This window comes from Borostomias antarcticus (assembly GCF_949987555.1).
Source record: "Borostomias antarcticus genome assembly, chromosome: 35".
NCBI classification, from domain to species: Eukaryota; Metazoa; Chordata; class Actinopteri; order Stomiiformes; family Stomiidae; genus Borostomias; species Borostomias antarcticus.
Genome location: NC_140268.1, coordinates 966,754 through 981,334, shown reverse-complemented (window position 1 = coordinate 981,334; position 14,581 = coordinate 966,754). Strand labels below are relative to the sequence as shown.

Sequence of the window (14,581 nt, the reverse complement as noted above, 5' to 3'; positions counted from 1 at the left end):
TCTCTCTCTCTCTCTCTTTTTCTCCTTCCACCTTCTACCTCCAGACCTCTATCGTTGTCTATTTCTATTTCTGTCCCTCTGTCCTTCGCCAGGCCTTTTTAAACCCCTCTCTCTCTCTCTCTCTCTCTCTCTCTCTCTCTCCCTCTCTCTCTCCCTCTCTCTCTCCCTCTCTCTCTCTGTGTCTCAGCTGGAGGGACCGTCTCAGTACGTGATCGAGACGCGGGACGCCGTGCAGATGAGAGCCTGGCTGAGCGACATTAGGAACGGCATCTGCCTGAGGTGAGCTCAGAGAAGAGAGGACGGAGGGCCGACCCCTCGGCCAGTAGGCCGGTGACACTTTACGAAAAATTTCCCATCGGAAGTTAAGCTTGGGAATTTTCGAGAAAAAAAAATGTAGCCTGTAATTGTTTTTTTTCTATAACTTTATTTTGTTTTATACATTTATTTGAGGATTTTATCCAATTTTCACATAGCCAATTGACCCTGACCTAGTTTATAGCCCAAATGCTTCCTAGACGAATATCTTAATCTTATCGCTAATTAGAAACGGGTCTGAAAAGATAAAAGGTGCCAGGTAACATTTATATAGCGTAAATAAATAGAAAATCAATTTCCAATACTGTTAGTTTTGTCCGAGCGCAGACATCCTCTTTGCAGCACGTAGACGTATTCACGTAGTCGATGACATCAACTACTGTTGTTGTTGTTTATTAGGATTTCTTTTAGCCATCGGCTAGTCTTCCACGAGTCCTCAACTAAAACATACAGTACAATACAATAACGCAGAAGATACTACAATTCATAAACAGAATTCAAGAAAAAAATAAGAAAAGAAAGAAACATGATAGTAAATACAATAATTGTAAAATACAAACTACTTTGACTTTACTTTGATTAAAAAACAACCTTGATCTTGGTGTAGAGAGATGCCAGCTAACCCCTCCCTCTCTACAGTGAACAGGATGACATCGAGGGTGTGTGTGTGTGTGTGTGTGTGTGTGTGTGTGTGTGTGTGTGTGTGTGTGTGCGTGTGCGTGTGCGCGTGCATGTGCACATGGAGGAAATGCCAGCTAACCCCTCCCTCTCGTCTCCAGTGAGCAGGAGGACATCGAGGGTGTGTGTGGGGGTCAGATGGACATCAGCGGGACGCCGGAGTTCGGTGACCGTCTCTCTCAAGGTACGATGATGATTTTCTGCGATCGTTTATTATAATAACTCTCTGAATGCTGCTGGATTTCCCATGATGCACCAGTGCTCAGTTTACCAACTGTCAAAAACGAGTTTGAAGAACAGTGCTTATAATCAGAGACCAAAAAATGATTTTGGACATTGTTGTGATGCCCCTCATCTGCTTGTGTCACGGTCCCAGTGTGCTACGGAGGGATCGGTGGCTCCTCCCCCTTGATGGACCCCCTCCCCCCAGAGTTACCGCCCAGGGCCCCCCTCGACGAATCAGAGAGCCGCGCTCTCTGCGGGGGCGGGGCTAGTTTAGGTACACCTTTTGCTGAGACGCCAGATGCCACAGGTGAGTACTGCTGCTTAGTAATTATTATTATTTATTATTATTATTATTATTACATGCTGCATTAACAGATACTCAATTTACAAATAACAAATGTAAGTTACACATTTACAAATGACACAATAAGTACCATTTCTATACAGTATAAAATAAGGGTAAGAATGATAGGTATTGTCCGTACCGGACCAAGATGGCGGCCGCATTTTTCGTCCGGTAGCGATCAAATCGACGTCAATGCGGCGTCTAGTGTTTATGTCTAAGGTTATAACCCCCCACCTCTGGGGCGCCCTGGTAGCTCACCAGGTAAGGCACGCACCATATGAAGGCTAGTCCTTCGCGCGGCGAACCCGGGTTCGATTCCCGGCTCGGGTCCTGTGCCGCATGTCCTCCCCTCTCTCTCTCTCTCCCACGTTTCCTGTCTCTCTCAAACTGTCCTGTCCCATTAAAGCTGAAAAGCCCTAAAATATATCTTTAAAAAAAAATAACCCCCACCTCCCTCCCTCAGGGTCCTTCCTGTTCTCGGACATGGCGGCGGCGGAGGCGGTGGAGCACCCGCTCAGCGAGTGCCAGTGGTTCCACGGCACGCTGTCGCGCCTCAAGGCGGCGCAGCTGGTGCTGGCGGGCGGCACCGCCAGCCACGGGGTCTTCCTGGTGCGGCAGAGCGAGACGCGGCGCGGCGAATACGTGCTCACCTTCAACTTCCAGGGCAAAGCGAAGGTGAGAGAGAGACGGAGCGGAGAGAGGAGAGCGTGCGAGTGTCTTTTCAACCGTTGCGTTTTCTGGTGTGTGTATGTCAGTTTGACCTCAGTGAATTTCAGCTTGCTGGTGAACAAAGGGTCAAAATATAAGCGTTTGGATGTTATGCACAGTTCTTTACATGCAGGGCTGAAAATTCACTTTTTGGCTCACCTGCCAAGGGGACTGGTAGATGAAAAAATCCACCGGCCAACTATATTTTTTACCGGCCAAAATTATAAAAAATACAAAATTTTATAATTATAAATTATAAAAAATTATATATAATATAAATTATAATATTGTCACATTATACATCTGTTTCAGTACTTTTCATTCAGATAATAGTATTGTATGTTGAATACATGCTCTGTGTTTTGTCGTTTTGTCGTCGGTTTAACTACACCAGGTAAGTGTCGCAACATCCTAGCTTTTGTTGACTTCGCCGTCTCCACAGGTGTCGACTGTAGTAGCGCGCGTCTTCTGAGGTAAATGGGAATGATTTTCTGGGCGCGAGTAGCTTCGAGTCACCAGTCTCTTCTAGTGCGCGAGGTCATGTGACTGAAAACTTTATTTGGTGCAGCGGGGGAGCTATTTAAGTGCAACACACAACAAACAGAACGGAATGGATGTGGCGACATCGCACGCATAATTTATTACATGACTCTATCGGTACAAACATTTACCCGCCAGCGTGGCGGATATCCTCCGAAATTTAGTCGCCAAATGGACATTTTACCCGCCATTGGCGGGTGGCGGGTGTTCATTTTCAGCCCTGTTTACATGCCAGTGTCAATTTCAATGATCCATTTTTCCTACCAAGCATTCGCTGCGATGCAACACACAAAGCAGCGTTTGACCCAGAGCGTCCCCTTGTCGTCCGTCTCTCCCCCCTCCCCCCCCAGCACCTGCGTCTGTCCCTGAACGAGGACGGCCAGTGCCGGGTGCAGCACCTGTGGTTCCAGTCCATCTTCGACATGCTGGAGCACTTCCGCGTCCACCCCATCCCCCTGGAGTCCGGCGGCGCCTCCGACGTCACGCTCATCAGCTTTGTGGGCGCCACCGCCGTCAGACAGCCAGGTAAAACGCCTCGCGTTTTTGTTTTTTTTCCGATTCGATTCCGATTCACATGATTCAGAATCGATTATCACCTTTCGATTCGATTCAATATCGATTCGGTTAGTGTTACTAAAACCTGTTTTTCTTAGCTGTAACCTTAATTACATGACTGTCAAGTACACATCAATACTAGGGCTGGGTATCGATACTGATTTCCAAAAATGAATGAATGAATGAATCATTGATGAATGAATGAACTATTCATACCTTCATTTATTCATTCATTCATTAAATAAAAGATGGATTTTGGGATTCATGAATCGATTCTGAATCATTTGATTCAGAATCGATGAATCGATGTTTTTAAACCCAGCCCTAGTTGAGATGGCGACCAACAAATGAGAAACGGAGAGAATTAGACTTGAGAAATTGAGAAAACTAGACCTCAGATGCTTTTTGTCCAAAGCGACTTACAATTATGAGATGCTAAGTTTGTGAGACGCTAGACAGTCATGGATCCATGGCTGCTTACTGGTTGGGATGTGGGGAAAGGTAAGATGTTTGTGGAGGTGAGATCTGTTAAAATGTCTTTGGTAGGGCTGTAGGATTGTATCGATACAACGATTCATCGCGGTACGTAGTCTCGCGATACTGTATCGATCTTTCAGCCCGGAGTATCGATACAGCCGGGCGCTGTAATTATTATTATTTATTTTTTTTAATTTTTTATGTTTTTATTTAAATTTTTAAATCCAGTTTAAAAATCATATTCTACAATATTAAGTTAAAAAAGCATACACATAAATAATTTTGAAAAACCATAAATACTACAATGTTGACAGTTTAAAAAGCATGGATATCAAATGTAAAATATTTATTAGCTAGTTCTCTGTCCAGTCATTGAGTTTGAGTTATCTATATAGTGCATTTGAGCCATTCAGTTTTCAGTCTTGAACACTTAAAATCTTTCAGTAAATGATGTGTGTATCGCAATACGTATCGTATCGTATCGTATTGTATCGTGACCTCTGTATCGTGATACGTATCGAATCGCGAAATCCAAGATGATATACAGCCCTAGTAGGTCACATGTTCGAATATGAAGATCTAACACAAATGATAAGCCTCTACATGTATACACGTGTTATGTGTGAATCTGGATGTATGTGAGTGCTTATCTTATTGAAGATCAGATGTGTGCAGTTATATTATCAATGTCATTGTCACGGTGACGTCTGCATGATATTTGTGCCGACGCCGTTGAAATGTAACAGCTGTGAAGTTGACCTGCATGTTTTCATCCACCCGTACGCACGCGACGGCCCTCGTTTACGAAACGAACGTACGACAGACAACAGGGTCTGCGGTCGTTTCCACGCGACGCTCGACGTTTATCGGTTGGGACGCGAGCGGCGGTTACAATCGAATCTCACGTGAAGTTTCTCATCGAGACTGATTCTGACCGGCATCTAAGCACATACCGTATGCATTTTTCATTTTTCGAGGGGTCACTCAGCGTTGTACTGAATGTCATGGGACACCTTTGTCATTGACCCATTTATCTCTTACCTCCTCTCTCCACTCTGTCCAAACTCCTCCTCCTCTTCCATGCTCCTTCCCTTCATATGCTTGTCCTACGCTGTCCCTCTCTCCACTCCTACCAAACTCCTCCTCCTCTCCTTCCTTCCCTTCATATGCTTGTCCTGCTCTCTCTCTTCCTGCCCAAGTCTTCCACCCTCCACCTTTATTCTCCTCCTCTGTTTAATAGGGCTGGGTTTAAAAAAATCGATTCTGAATCAAATGATTCAGAATCGATTCATGAATCCCAAAATCGATCTTTTATTTAATGAATAAATGAAGGTATGAATAGTTCATTAATTCATTCAATGATTCATTCATTCATTTTTGGAAATCAGTATCGATACCCAGCCCTAGTACTGATGTGTTGCATAACTTGGCAGTCATGTAATTAAGGTTACAGCTAAAAAAAAACACTAGTAAAACACAGGTTTTAGTAACACTAACCGAATCGATATTGAATCGAATTGAATCGATTCTGAACCTCGTGAATCAGAATCGAATCGATTCTTGAAATTCGACTCGATACCCAGACCTACTATTGAACTCCTCCTATTCTGAGCATATCCGCCTCCCTCTTCTGTCCGGGACCTGTCCTTCCATCTGTCCCCCTCATCCCCTGCCTCATCCTCTAGCCCCTGCCTCATCCTCTAGCCCCTGCCTCATCCTCTAGCCCCTGCCTCATCCTCTAGCCCCTGCATCATCCTCTAGCCCCTACATCATCCTCTAGCCCCTGCCTCATCCTCTAGCCCCTGCATCATCCTCTAGCCCCATGTTTGTACCATCAGCACTTTGGTGCAACTTCGGTTGATTTTAAACGTTTTTAAACTCTGACCGGCTGTTGTTGTTGTTGTGTTGTTGTTTTCCTCGGGTCATTCTTCGCAGGCCGGGACAGGGCAGGCAGCCGGCCCACAGTCTGTGATGTCATCACCACGCGCCACCCTGACTCTCCATCAACCCCCATCTCTGACTGTGTGTAAGTGAGACCGGACTTTACGGCCGACAGAGAGAGAGAGACAGTAGGGGAGAGTGGGAGTCTGTGAGAGAGAGAGAGAGAGAGACAGTAGGGGAGAGTGGGAGTGTGTGAGAGAGAGAGAGACAGTAGGGGAGAGTGGGAGTGTGAGAGAGAGAGAGAGAGACAGTAGGGGAGAGTGGGAGTGTGAGAGAGAGAGAGAGACAGTAGGGGAGAGTGGGAGTGTGTGAGAGAGAGAGAGAGACAGTAGGGGAGAGTGGGAGTGTGTGAGAGAGAGAGAGACAGTAGGGGAGAGTGGGAGTGTGAGAGAGAGAGAGAGAGACAGTAGGGGAGAGTGGGAGTGTGTGAGAGAGAGAGAGAGACAGTAGGGGAGAGTGGGAGAGTGTGTGAGAGAGAGAGAGAGACAGTAGGGGAGAGTGGGAGTGTGTGAGAGAGAGAGAGACAGTAGGGGAGAGTGGGAGTGTGTGAGAGAGAGAGAGACAGTAGGGGAGAGTGGGAGTGTGTGAGAGAGAGAGAGAGAGAGAGACAGTAGGGGAGAGTGGGAGTGTGTGAGAGAGAGAGAGAGAGAGAGAGAGAGACAGTAGGGGAGAGTGGGAGTGTGTGAGAGAGAGAGAGAGACAGTAGGGGAGAGTGGGAGTGTGTGTGAGAGAGAGAGAGACAGTAGGGGAGAGTGGGAGTGTGTGAGAGAGAGAGAGACAGTAGGGGAGAGTGGGAGTGTGTGAGAGAGAGAGACAGTAGGGGAGAGTGGGAGTGTGTGAGAGAGAGAGAGAGAGAGAGAGAGACAGTAGGGGAGAGTGGGAGTGTGTGAGAGAGAGAGAGACAGTAGGGGAGAGTGGGAGTGTGTGAGAGAGAGAGAGACAGTAGGGGAGAGTGGGAGTGTGTGAGAGAGAGAGAGACAGCAGGGGAGAGTGGGAGTGTGTGAGAGAGAGAGAGAGAGACAGTAGGGGAGAGTGGGAGTGTGTGTGAGAGAGAGAGAGAGACAGTAGGGGAGAGTGGGAGTGTGTGAGAGAGAGAGAGACAGTAGGGGAGAGTGGGAGTGTGTGAGAGAGAGAGAGACAGTCGGAGAGTGGGAGTGTGTGTGAGAGAGAGACAGTAGGGGAGAGTGGGAGTGTGTGAGAGAGAGAGAGAGACAGTAGGGAAGAGTGGGAGTGTGTGAGAGAGAGAGAGAGAGAGACAGTAGGGGAGAGTGGGAGTGTGTGTGAGAGAGAGAGAGACAGTAGGGGAGAGTGGGAGTGTGTGAGAGAGAGAGAGAGATAGTAGGGGAGAGTGGGAGTGTGTGAGAGAGAGAGAGAGACAGTAGGGGAGAGTGGGAGTGTGTGAGAGAGAGAGAGAGAGAGAGAGAGACAGTAGGGAAGAGTGGGAGTGTGTGAGAGAGAGAGACAGTAGGGGAGAGTGGGAGTGTGTGAGAGAGAGAGAGAGACAGTAGGGGAGAGTGTGAGAGAGAGAGAGAGACAGTAGGGGAGAGTGGGAGTGTGTGAGAGAGAGAGAGACAGTAGGGGAGAGTGGGAGTGTGTGTGTGAGAGAGAGAGAGAGAGACAGTAGGGGAGAGTGGGAGTGTGTGAGAGAGAGAGAGAGAGAGTAGGGGAGAGTGGGAGTGTGTGAGAGAGAGAGAGGCAGTAGGGGAGAGTGGGAGTGTGTGAGAGAGAGAGAGAGACAGTAGGGGAGAGTGGGAGTGTGTGAGAGAGAGAGAGAGACAGTAGGGGAGAGTGGGAGTGTGTGAGAGAGAGAGAGACAGTAGGGGAGAGTGGGAGTGTGTGAGAGAGAGAGAGGCAGTAGGGGAGAGTGGGAGTGTGTGAGAGAGAGAGAGAGACAGTAGGGGAGAGTGGGAGTGTGTGAGAGAGAGAGAGACAGTAGGGGAGAGTGGGAGTGTGTGAGAGAGAGAGAGGCAGTAGGGGAGAGTGGGAGTGTGTGAGAGAGAGGGATATTCACTATTTAGTAAGTAAGTAAGTAGTATTTAAAGGTAAATGCTGATGTCAGAGTGAAAGGAAAAAGAGAGACTAAAGTGAAGAGAAGATGATAAATGTGGAAAGAAGAGAGTGTGGAGAACGCTGTGTAACTTCTCAAAGCAAAAATACTAGATACAATTCTGTGAGACTGGATTCCCTGGGGTCGGGGCAGGGGGGGAAATTCACTTTTTGGCTCACGGTGAGTCACCTGCCAAGGGGACTGTAGATGAAAAAAATCTACCGGCCAAGTATATATTTTTTTCAGATAGCCTTCCCAAATCTAGTCGCCAATTGGAAATTGTACCTGCATTTGGCCGGTGGCAGGTGTTCATTTTCAGCTCTGGGAGGGGGGGGGGGTTAGAAATTGAAGAGGGAGAGCAAGCAACAAGAGAATGATGCGTTATGAGCAATAACAGGTAGAGGAAGAATTGGGGTCTGAGAGGACAAATTAGGATATGCGCCTTCCTTGGATCCACAACAATTCTTATTCAAAAGTTGCTTAGTGTAGCTTTAATGACTCCACAACAATTCTTATTCAAAAGTTGCTTAGTGTAGCTTTAATGACTAGCCATGCACTATCATTTACTATTGTAAGCTTTCTGAGCGATGCCACACTCGGGTAAAAACTAGAACTGACATATTTTTTAATAAACAAGACTAATTGATGATTAATTAATGAATATTTGAGTGAGAATGTTCCTTAAGCCGCCTTGGTCATTCCTTGGTATATCTGCAGAGAGTGTGTGTAGTTTGAGGAAATGGTGTGTGTGTGTGTGTGGTGGGGGTTTGTTGGAACGGTGTGTTTTGAGGGGAGTGTGTGTGTGTCTGTTCTGACTGATTCCATGACTCACATGGACCTGTCACCTCTGACCTCTCAGCCAAATCACAGCACTCACTCTCGCCCTCCTCCTCGTCATTCCTCACTTTTCTGGTACCTCCTTGCACACCTACATCTTTCCGTAATTCCCCACTCTCCTTTATTCACACCTTTTTGTAATTCCTCTCTTTTTTCCCTCTTTCTCTGGGTGTTCTGTTCTCCTCCGCAGACTTGACCAGCAGACCCCGTAGCCCCCCACAGCCCCCCCCCCCGCCCCTGCCCCCCGGCCGCCCGCCGCCGCCCACGCCACCCCAAGAACGCGCCAACGAGACGGAGCAGGGAGGCGGAGGAGCAGGAGGAGGCGGCGGAGGAGGAGGAGCGGAGGACTGGGAAGAGAGGGAGGCGCCGCTCCGCCAACTGGAGGGCGTGGAGGGCGAAGAGAGGGAGGGCGGGAGGGTGAGAGCCATCGACAACCAGTACTCCTTCTTCTGAACGGGGAGGGGGGGGGGGGGGGTGGAGGAGGTCATAGCCATTCATAGGCGGAGGTCATAGCCATTCATAACCAGTATTTGTATTTTGTTAAGAGACAGGGGAGAGGGAGGAGAGAGGGAGGTACTAACACTATTAAAACACAAAGCATTCTGGGAGATGCAGAAAGCGAGAGAGCAGGTGGGAGAAAGAGAGGGCGAGAGAGGGATGGGGACACCCTTAGAACACTAACGTTAAGCGAGATAAGCTTCTTACCCGTACATTTCGTCTCGGTACGCTTTTGTAGACATTTAAATCAATTTGTGGATGAAGGTAGACGGGGATTTAAGCCCTTTTAAGCCAGCGGTACGATACCTTAGCATGGTCCTGCACAGACTGACATTTCATTGGCCAACAGCGGAATTTATAGATCGTGGGCCAACCATAAACATTCACAGGCAAACGGGCAGGAAATATATACCTCAATCACACTAGTCAGTTTTTTTTTTTGTCTCTCTTTCTCTCTCTCTCTCTCCACTACCTTTCTGGTTTTCTTATGATAGTAAAGAGGTTGGAAGAGTCTTTCTTTCAGAGAGAAAATGTGTATTATTGATGACAATGATTATGGAAATGGTAACGATGGCTGGAATAATAGTATTAATTTTATTTTTGTCTCTAAAATGCCTTTTATTTGTTCGTTGTTTACTCCATGTACGCGCAACACTTGTTCCTCTCACATTCTCGTTCGTCGGTTAGAAAATTTCTTTGTGCCTTTTAAAAAAAAATATAATGCTAAATCCTCACTCTCAAATGTGTTCTCCAGCTCATGCCGTCTTCTCCTCCCGGACCTCGTCCTAGTTTCATTTTAAAAGAGCAGAAATAGAAGAAAAAAAAAGAAAATTAAGAAAAAATACCCTTTTTCTACTTGTGCCTTTCTGTGTCTGTCATCGCCTCGTCAAATTCCTGCAACTCGTGCCTCAGTTTGTCGCCATTTTGTCTTTCTGCCATTCGATTCAGTGCCTGTCTCTTCCTGTGCATATTTCCCCTCCTCATTTATATATTTTTCCAATGTTTCTCCTTCGCTCAGTATGTATTTGTCTTTTCCGCACCTTTCCCCTAAAAACCCGCGTCCCGCCCTTTTCTCATTTTTTGAACTATCTTTGTGCCTTTCTCTGTCTCTCTTTCTCTCGTTGCTGGGACCGTGTGTCGAGGGTGGGCCGTGTTGTCCACTCCGTGTGGTTAGTTTCAGGTACTACATTGAATTTAATGATGATACTGATAATATGATATAATATAATTATACTGAAACACCTCCCGTGCCCTTACATTTATTTGTGTCGTCTCTGTGTCCGTTTCTAAATTGTAACTATTTGAGGGTAATTTTCAAATGAAAATGTAGAACTTCGAGTGCCTAAGGAGAAGCAGGAAGCGTTGTCCCATGGGACCTTAAATTGGATTTATATAGCGCCCTTCATGATGCCCAGAGCGCTTTACAGAGTCCAGTATTCATTCAGACACAGTCATACCGGTGGTGGTTAAGATACATCTGTAGCCACAGCTGCCCTGGGGCAGACTGACAGAAGCATGGCTGCCAATCAGCGCCTACCGCCCCTCCGACCACCACCAAACAACAGTGAAACGAAACAATTGACATTTTTATTAGGATGGATCCTAGGATTAGGATTTTTATTTTGGGGTAAATCAGACTTACCCCGTCTTATGGGAGGACACACCATTCAGATCATAAAACTACACCCTATCTCTGGTCAACCACACTCAGAAGTATTCATCATTTAGAAAACTGCCATATTGTCCTGTTTAGCAAGACTGGGTCATTCATTATCAAAAAAGTGTCTCCGTCAGTAATAATATTCCACTGTTCAGTTGAATTCCCTTTTCATATCTGGTGTGCCCATGTAAACTTGAGCAGTTGTAAAACCTAATACATTTTACACATACTCAAATGATTCAAATGTAATTTCATTGTTCAACAAAACAAATGCATCAGATAATACACATTTAAAAGCACAAGGAGCATGGCTATGGGGACAAACAAAACACAACAATACACTACAGTAAATTAATAAACTTAATTTTCTCAGGAGCCGTCAAAAAAAAAAAAAAAAAAATCCATTAAAACAGCAAGTCTTGTGGGTCCCTCACACACCTGTTCACTGACTACTGACTACCCCTAGTGGTAGGGTGTGGTACTTGGTACTCTATTACCATTTTCTTGTGTGCTACCAAGGTTGTCCAACTAAGGGGCAGATGTACATGTGTTAGCTAGCGCGGCGTCAACAGTGCCTTGGCCAGAGTACAGACATTTCGGGGCATATTGTGAGGAAATTACACCCAAAACATGTCGCTAACATGTTAGTACATCTGCCCCGACGATTCTGGGAAGCTGAGCATCCAAGTACAGACATTTAGATGTTAGTGATGAATGATGCTAATAATTGGTTACATACATTTTATAACTAAGGAGCTAAATATAGAAAAGAAAAACTCAGATCACTCTGTTGGGAGATGAGGCTTTCTTACTTGGGGCTAAACTTTTGTTAATTTCTATTGTGTTACACATTTGCCTATGATGTAATATTTGATGTATCAATAAGGTTAATATCAGACAGTCTGATCAATTGACGAGCTGGCACCCCACGATCGATGATATACCAGCTATGTCAGTTCACTGAAAAAAGTATGGCAGGGTCTAAACCAATTAGGCATAATAAGCAGTAGCATCAAGTCTACAAAACCTTCAAGATTTTGGAAATTTGACATCAGCCACAGCAAAGAGACTTGTCTGTACTGGAGAGTAGCTACTGTGTTGAACACGCCTTGAACAGGCCATCTTTCCGTTAACAAAAAACATCCTCATGGTGAATCCATCCTCTGTGCTCGCCGACGGACCCACGCCTTCCCCCGTCTCCTCATACGGAGAGCTCAAAGTCACTTTTCTGAGGCGGACATGGAGGAACATACAGAGAAAGAGAATCACAGAAGAGTTTATACTTTCAAAGCTCAAAATGGCGTGACGATTAAGAGCCATATCGGATAAAATGACATAACACACTATTGAGCTTACAGGTTAAATATTTTTTTTACAATGTGAAATTACCATTGGTTCTTGATTGACATAGTTGTTGGTTTCATCGTCGCTGTCGTCGTCGCTGTCCTCGTCACTCTCGCCGGATTCTACAATGAGAGCATCCTAATCAGACTCGTCACCTGGTTCGTATTACGATATTTTCAAGGTTTGTACACCCTGCAACTGTTGTTAAAATTGTTTTAGGATAAATATCGTGCCATTGTTTTGAAGAGATATACGTACATCTATATCGACAATTCTACATGTGTTGTTTTCTGAACAATCATAGTGTTACTCAAGTATCGTTGTTGGATATAATGATGGAATATTATAATACTAAACCGAATCCTCATCTCACCTTCAATCTGGGGCTCCACATTCTGGTAGTCTTCTGAGGAAGGAGGAAGTTGAGAGATTTACAATGTGACCTCGTCTGAAGGGTCAACAATGACCCGCCACTGTGTTTACCAGCAGAGAAAAACCCCTAAATGATCTTTTCAACTTGAGATTTCTTGACTTTTCCTAGAGTGACCCTAACATTAGAAAAAGTGAAACATCGATGTCTTTGAAATCCAGAGTTTAACATGTTTTTGAAAGATTTTTTCATCCACATCCATTGTATGACCAAAACGGTGGTAGAGCAATTATCAGACTTTCTCAAAAGTGCTAGTTTTGTCAACGTTTTGATCTGAACCATTGTATATGATCATAAGTAACCTTAAAACAGGGCTAAACATGCATTTTCCCTTTACTACTCCTTTAACTCTAGAGGTTTAGTCAAGATGGGTCCTTTTTTTAACCTTAGGACAGAAATGCTGGGACATTACAAGAGTTTAGTCTATTCATTCCATGTTTACAAATTTTTAAAACATTTTAAGGTTTGCCAGTGGTGGTAGATGAACTGTATGATTTTGATATAGATATTCATACAAAAAAGTAGTGCAGAAAAACCAATTGATACATGACTGACCATTCATATCAATTATTAGGTGTACGGTATGTGTATTCGTGACATTAACCCACAAAGCAGAAACGGTATTCCTGTATTGTCACTTACCCTGCTCTCTCTCAATGATGTTCACATAGGGGGGCTCTGAATGTTGAGGAAAAATGATAAATAGATTATCCAGACAATGTATCATAGTTCCAAGTGTTTGACAGTACAACATAGCTAAATTTCCCCCTGGGGAGATCAATAAAGTATCTATCTGTTTAAAAACAACATTAGGTGGTTAGTAATACAATAAATAAGCAACACAATCATCTCCATAATACTATATATATATATAATGTACCTGAGCTTTGGCTGGAGACAAGGCTCTGAGTGGACTGGCGAGTTTCAATCACAGGTGAGTCAGGAAGGACATCTCTGAGGATGAGAGAGATTGAGATTATAGGGGCGGCTGTAGCTCAGTTGGTAGAGCGGGTCGTTCAGTGATCGAAGGGTCAGTGGTTTCGAATCCCAGCTCCGACTGTCCCCATGTCGAAGTGTCCTTGAGCAAGACACCTAACCCCAAATTGCTCCCAATGAGCAGGTTAGCACCTTGCATGGCAGCTACCGCCATTGGTGTGTGAATGTGTGTGAATGGGTGAATGAGAGGCCATTGTAAAGCGCTTTGAGTGCCGCTAAGGTGGAAAAGCGCTATATAAGTGTAGTCCATTTACCATTATGAGAGAGATTATGTGCCAGACTGACATGATTATATGGTCAGAAAGCATTTTCACATCATGGTTGCATTCCCTGCAAAGCTAATAGCTGATAGGTAGGTGCACAGAAACCAAATTGTGGTTGATTGCAAAACCTGACAGTTAAACTAAAATTAATTTGAAAGATACAATTTAAAGTTTGCAGTAAAAGTTTGGTGCCACATGCTTGATGCACAAAGCGCTAGTTCTTAATAGCTTTCTAAACATTAAGCCCTCCAAAGGAGAATATTTTGAGACCCAGAACTGTTTGAGTCCTGCAAAAAGTACCATATTAAAACATTTTAAACCAACAAGCAATACAATCGAAGAAACCCTGAATACCTATATAAATAATATTACCACATAAACAATTATGTAAACGTCATAATAAAAATAATAATTAAAAAAATTGAACTAATCACTACCCTAAATAAAATGCTAGAAATGGTGCTTAGAGAGCACAGATGCATTTTGTGGCTGTGTGTGCTCACGCCCCAGATAGCAAGCGGATCTGGGCCATATACAGGCCAGATCTGGCCCTTGTGGCTTAGTTCCGGCCCATATATGGCCCAGAATCATTACACATCCGCTTGCTATCTAGTAAGTAGTTTTTGCTTAATCCTGACAAATAAACGCACACAAACACACACATGCCAAAAACATTACCTCTCGCCCTGTGCTTTCGTTGGGGCAGAGGTAAAAATGTTCT

At 44.9% G+C, this 14,581-nt stretch overlaps 1 protein-coding gene across 1 annotated transcript in view; it reads left to right on the top strand.

Moving 5' to 3' along the window:
- sh2b1 (SH2B adaptor protein 1) overlaps window positions 1-9,122 on the top strand; it is a gene marked incomplete at its 3' end in the record, with an annotated part of 20,567 nt that extends 11,445 nt beyond the window's left edge. The window contains exons 5-10 of the mRNA XM_084460994.1: window positions 188-279; window positions 1,095-1,177; window positions 1,370-1,525; window positions 2,028-2,239; window positions 3,163-3,337; window positions 8,860-9,122. Coding sequence (XP_084317120.1) covers window positions 188-279; window positions 1,095-1,177; window positions 1,370-1,525; window positions 2,028-2,239; window positions 3,163-3,337; window positions 8,860-9,122 — 981 coding nt within the window. The remainder of the gene's footprint in view (window positions 1-187; window positions 280-1,094; window positions 1,178-1,369; window positions 1,526-2,027; window positions 2,240-3,162; window positions 3,338-8,859) is intronic.
- Between the last annotated feature and the right edge of the window lie 5,459 nt (window positions 9,123-14,581).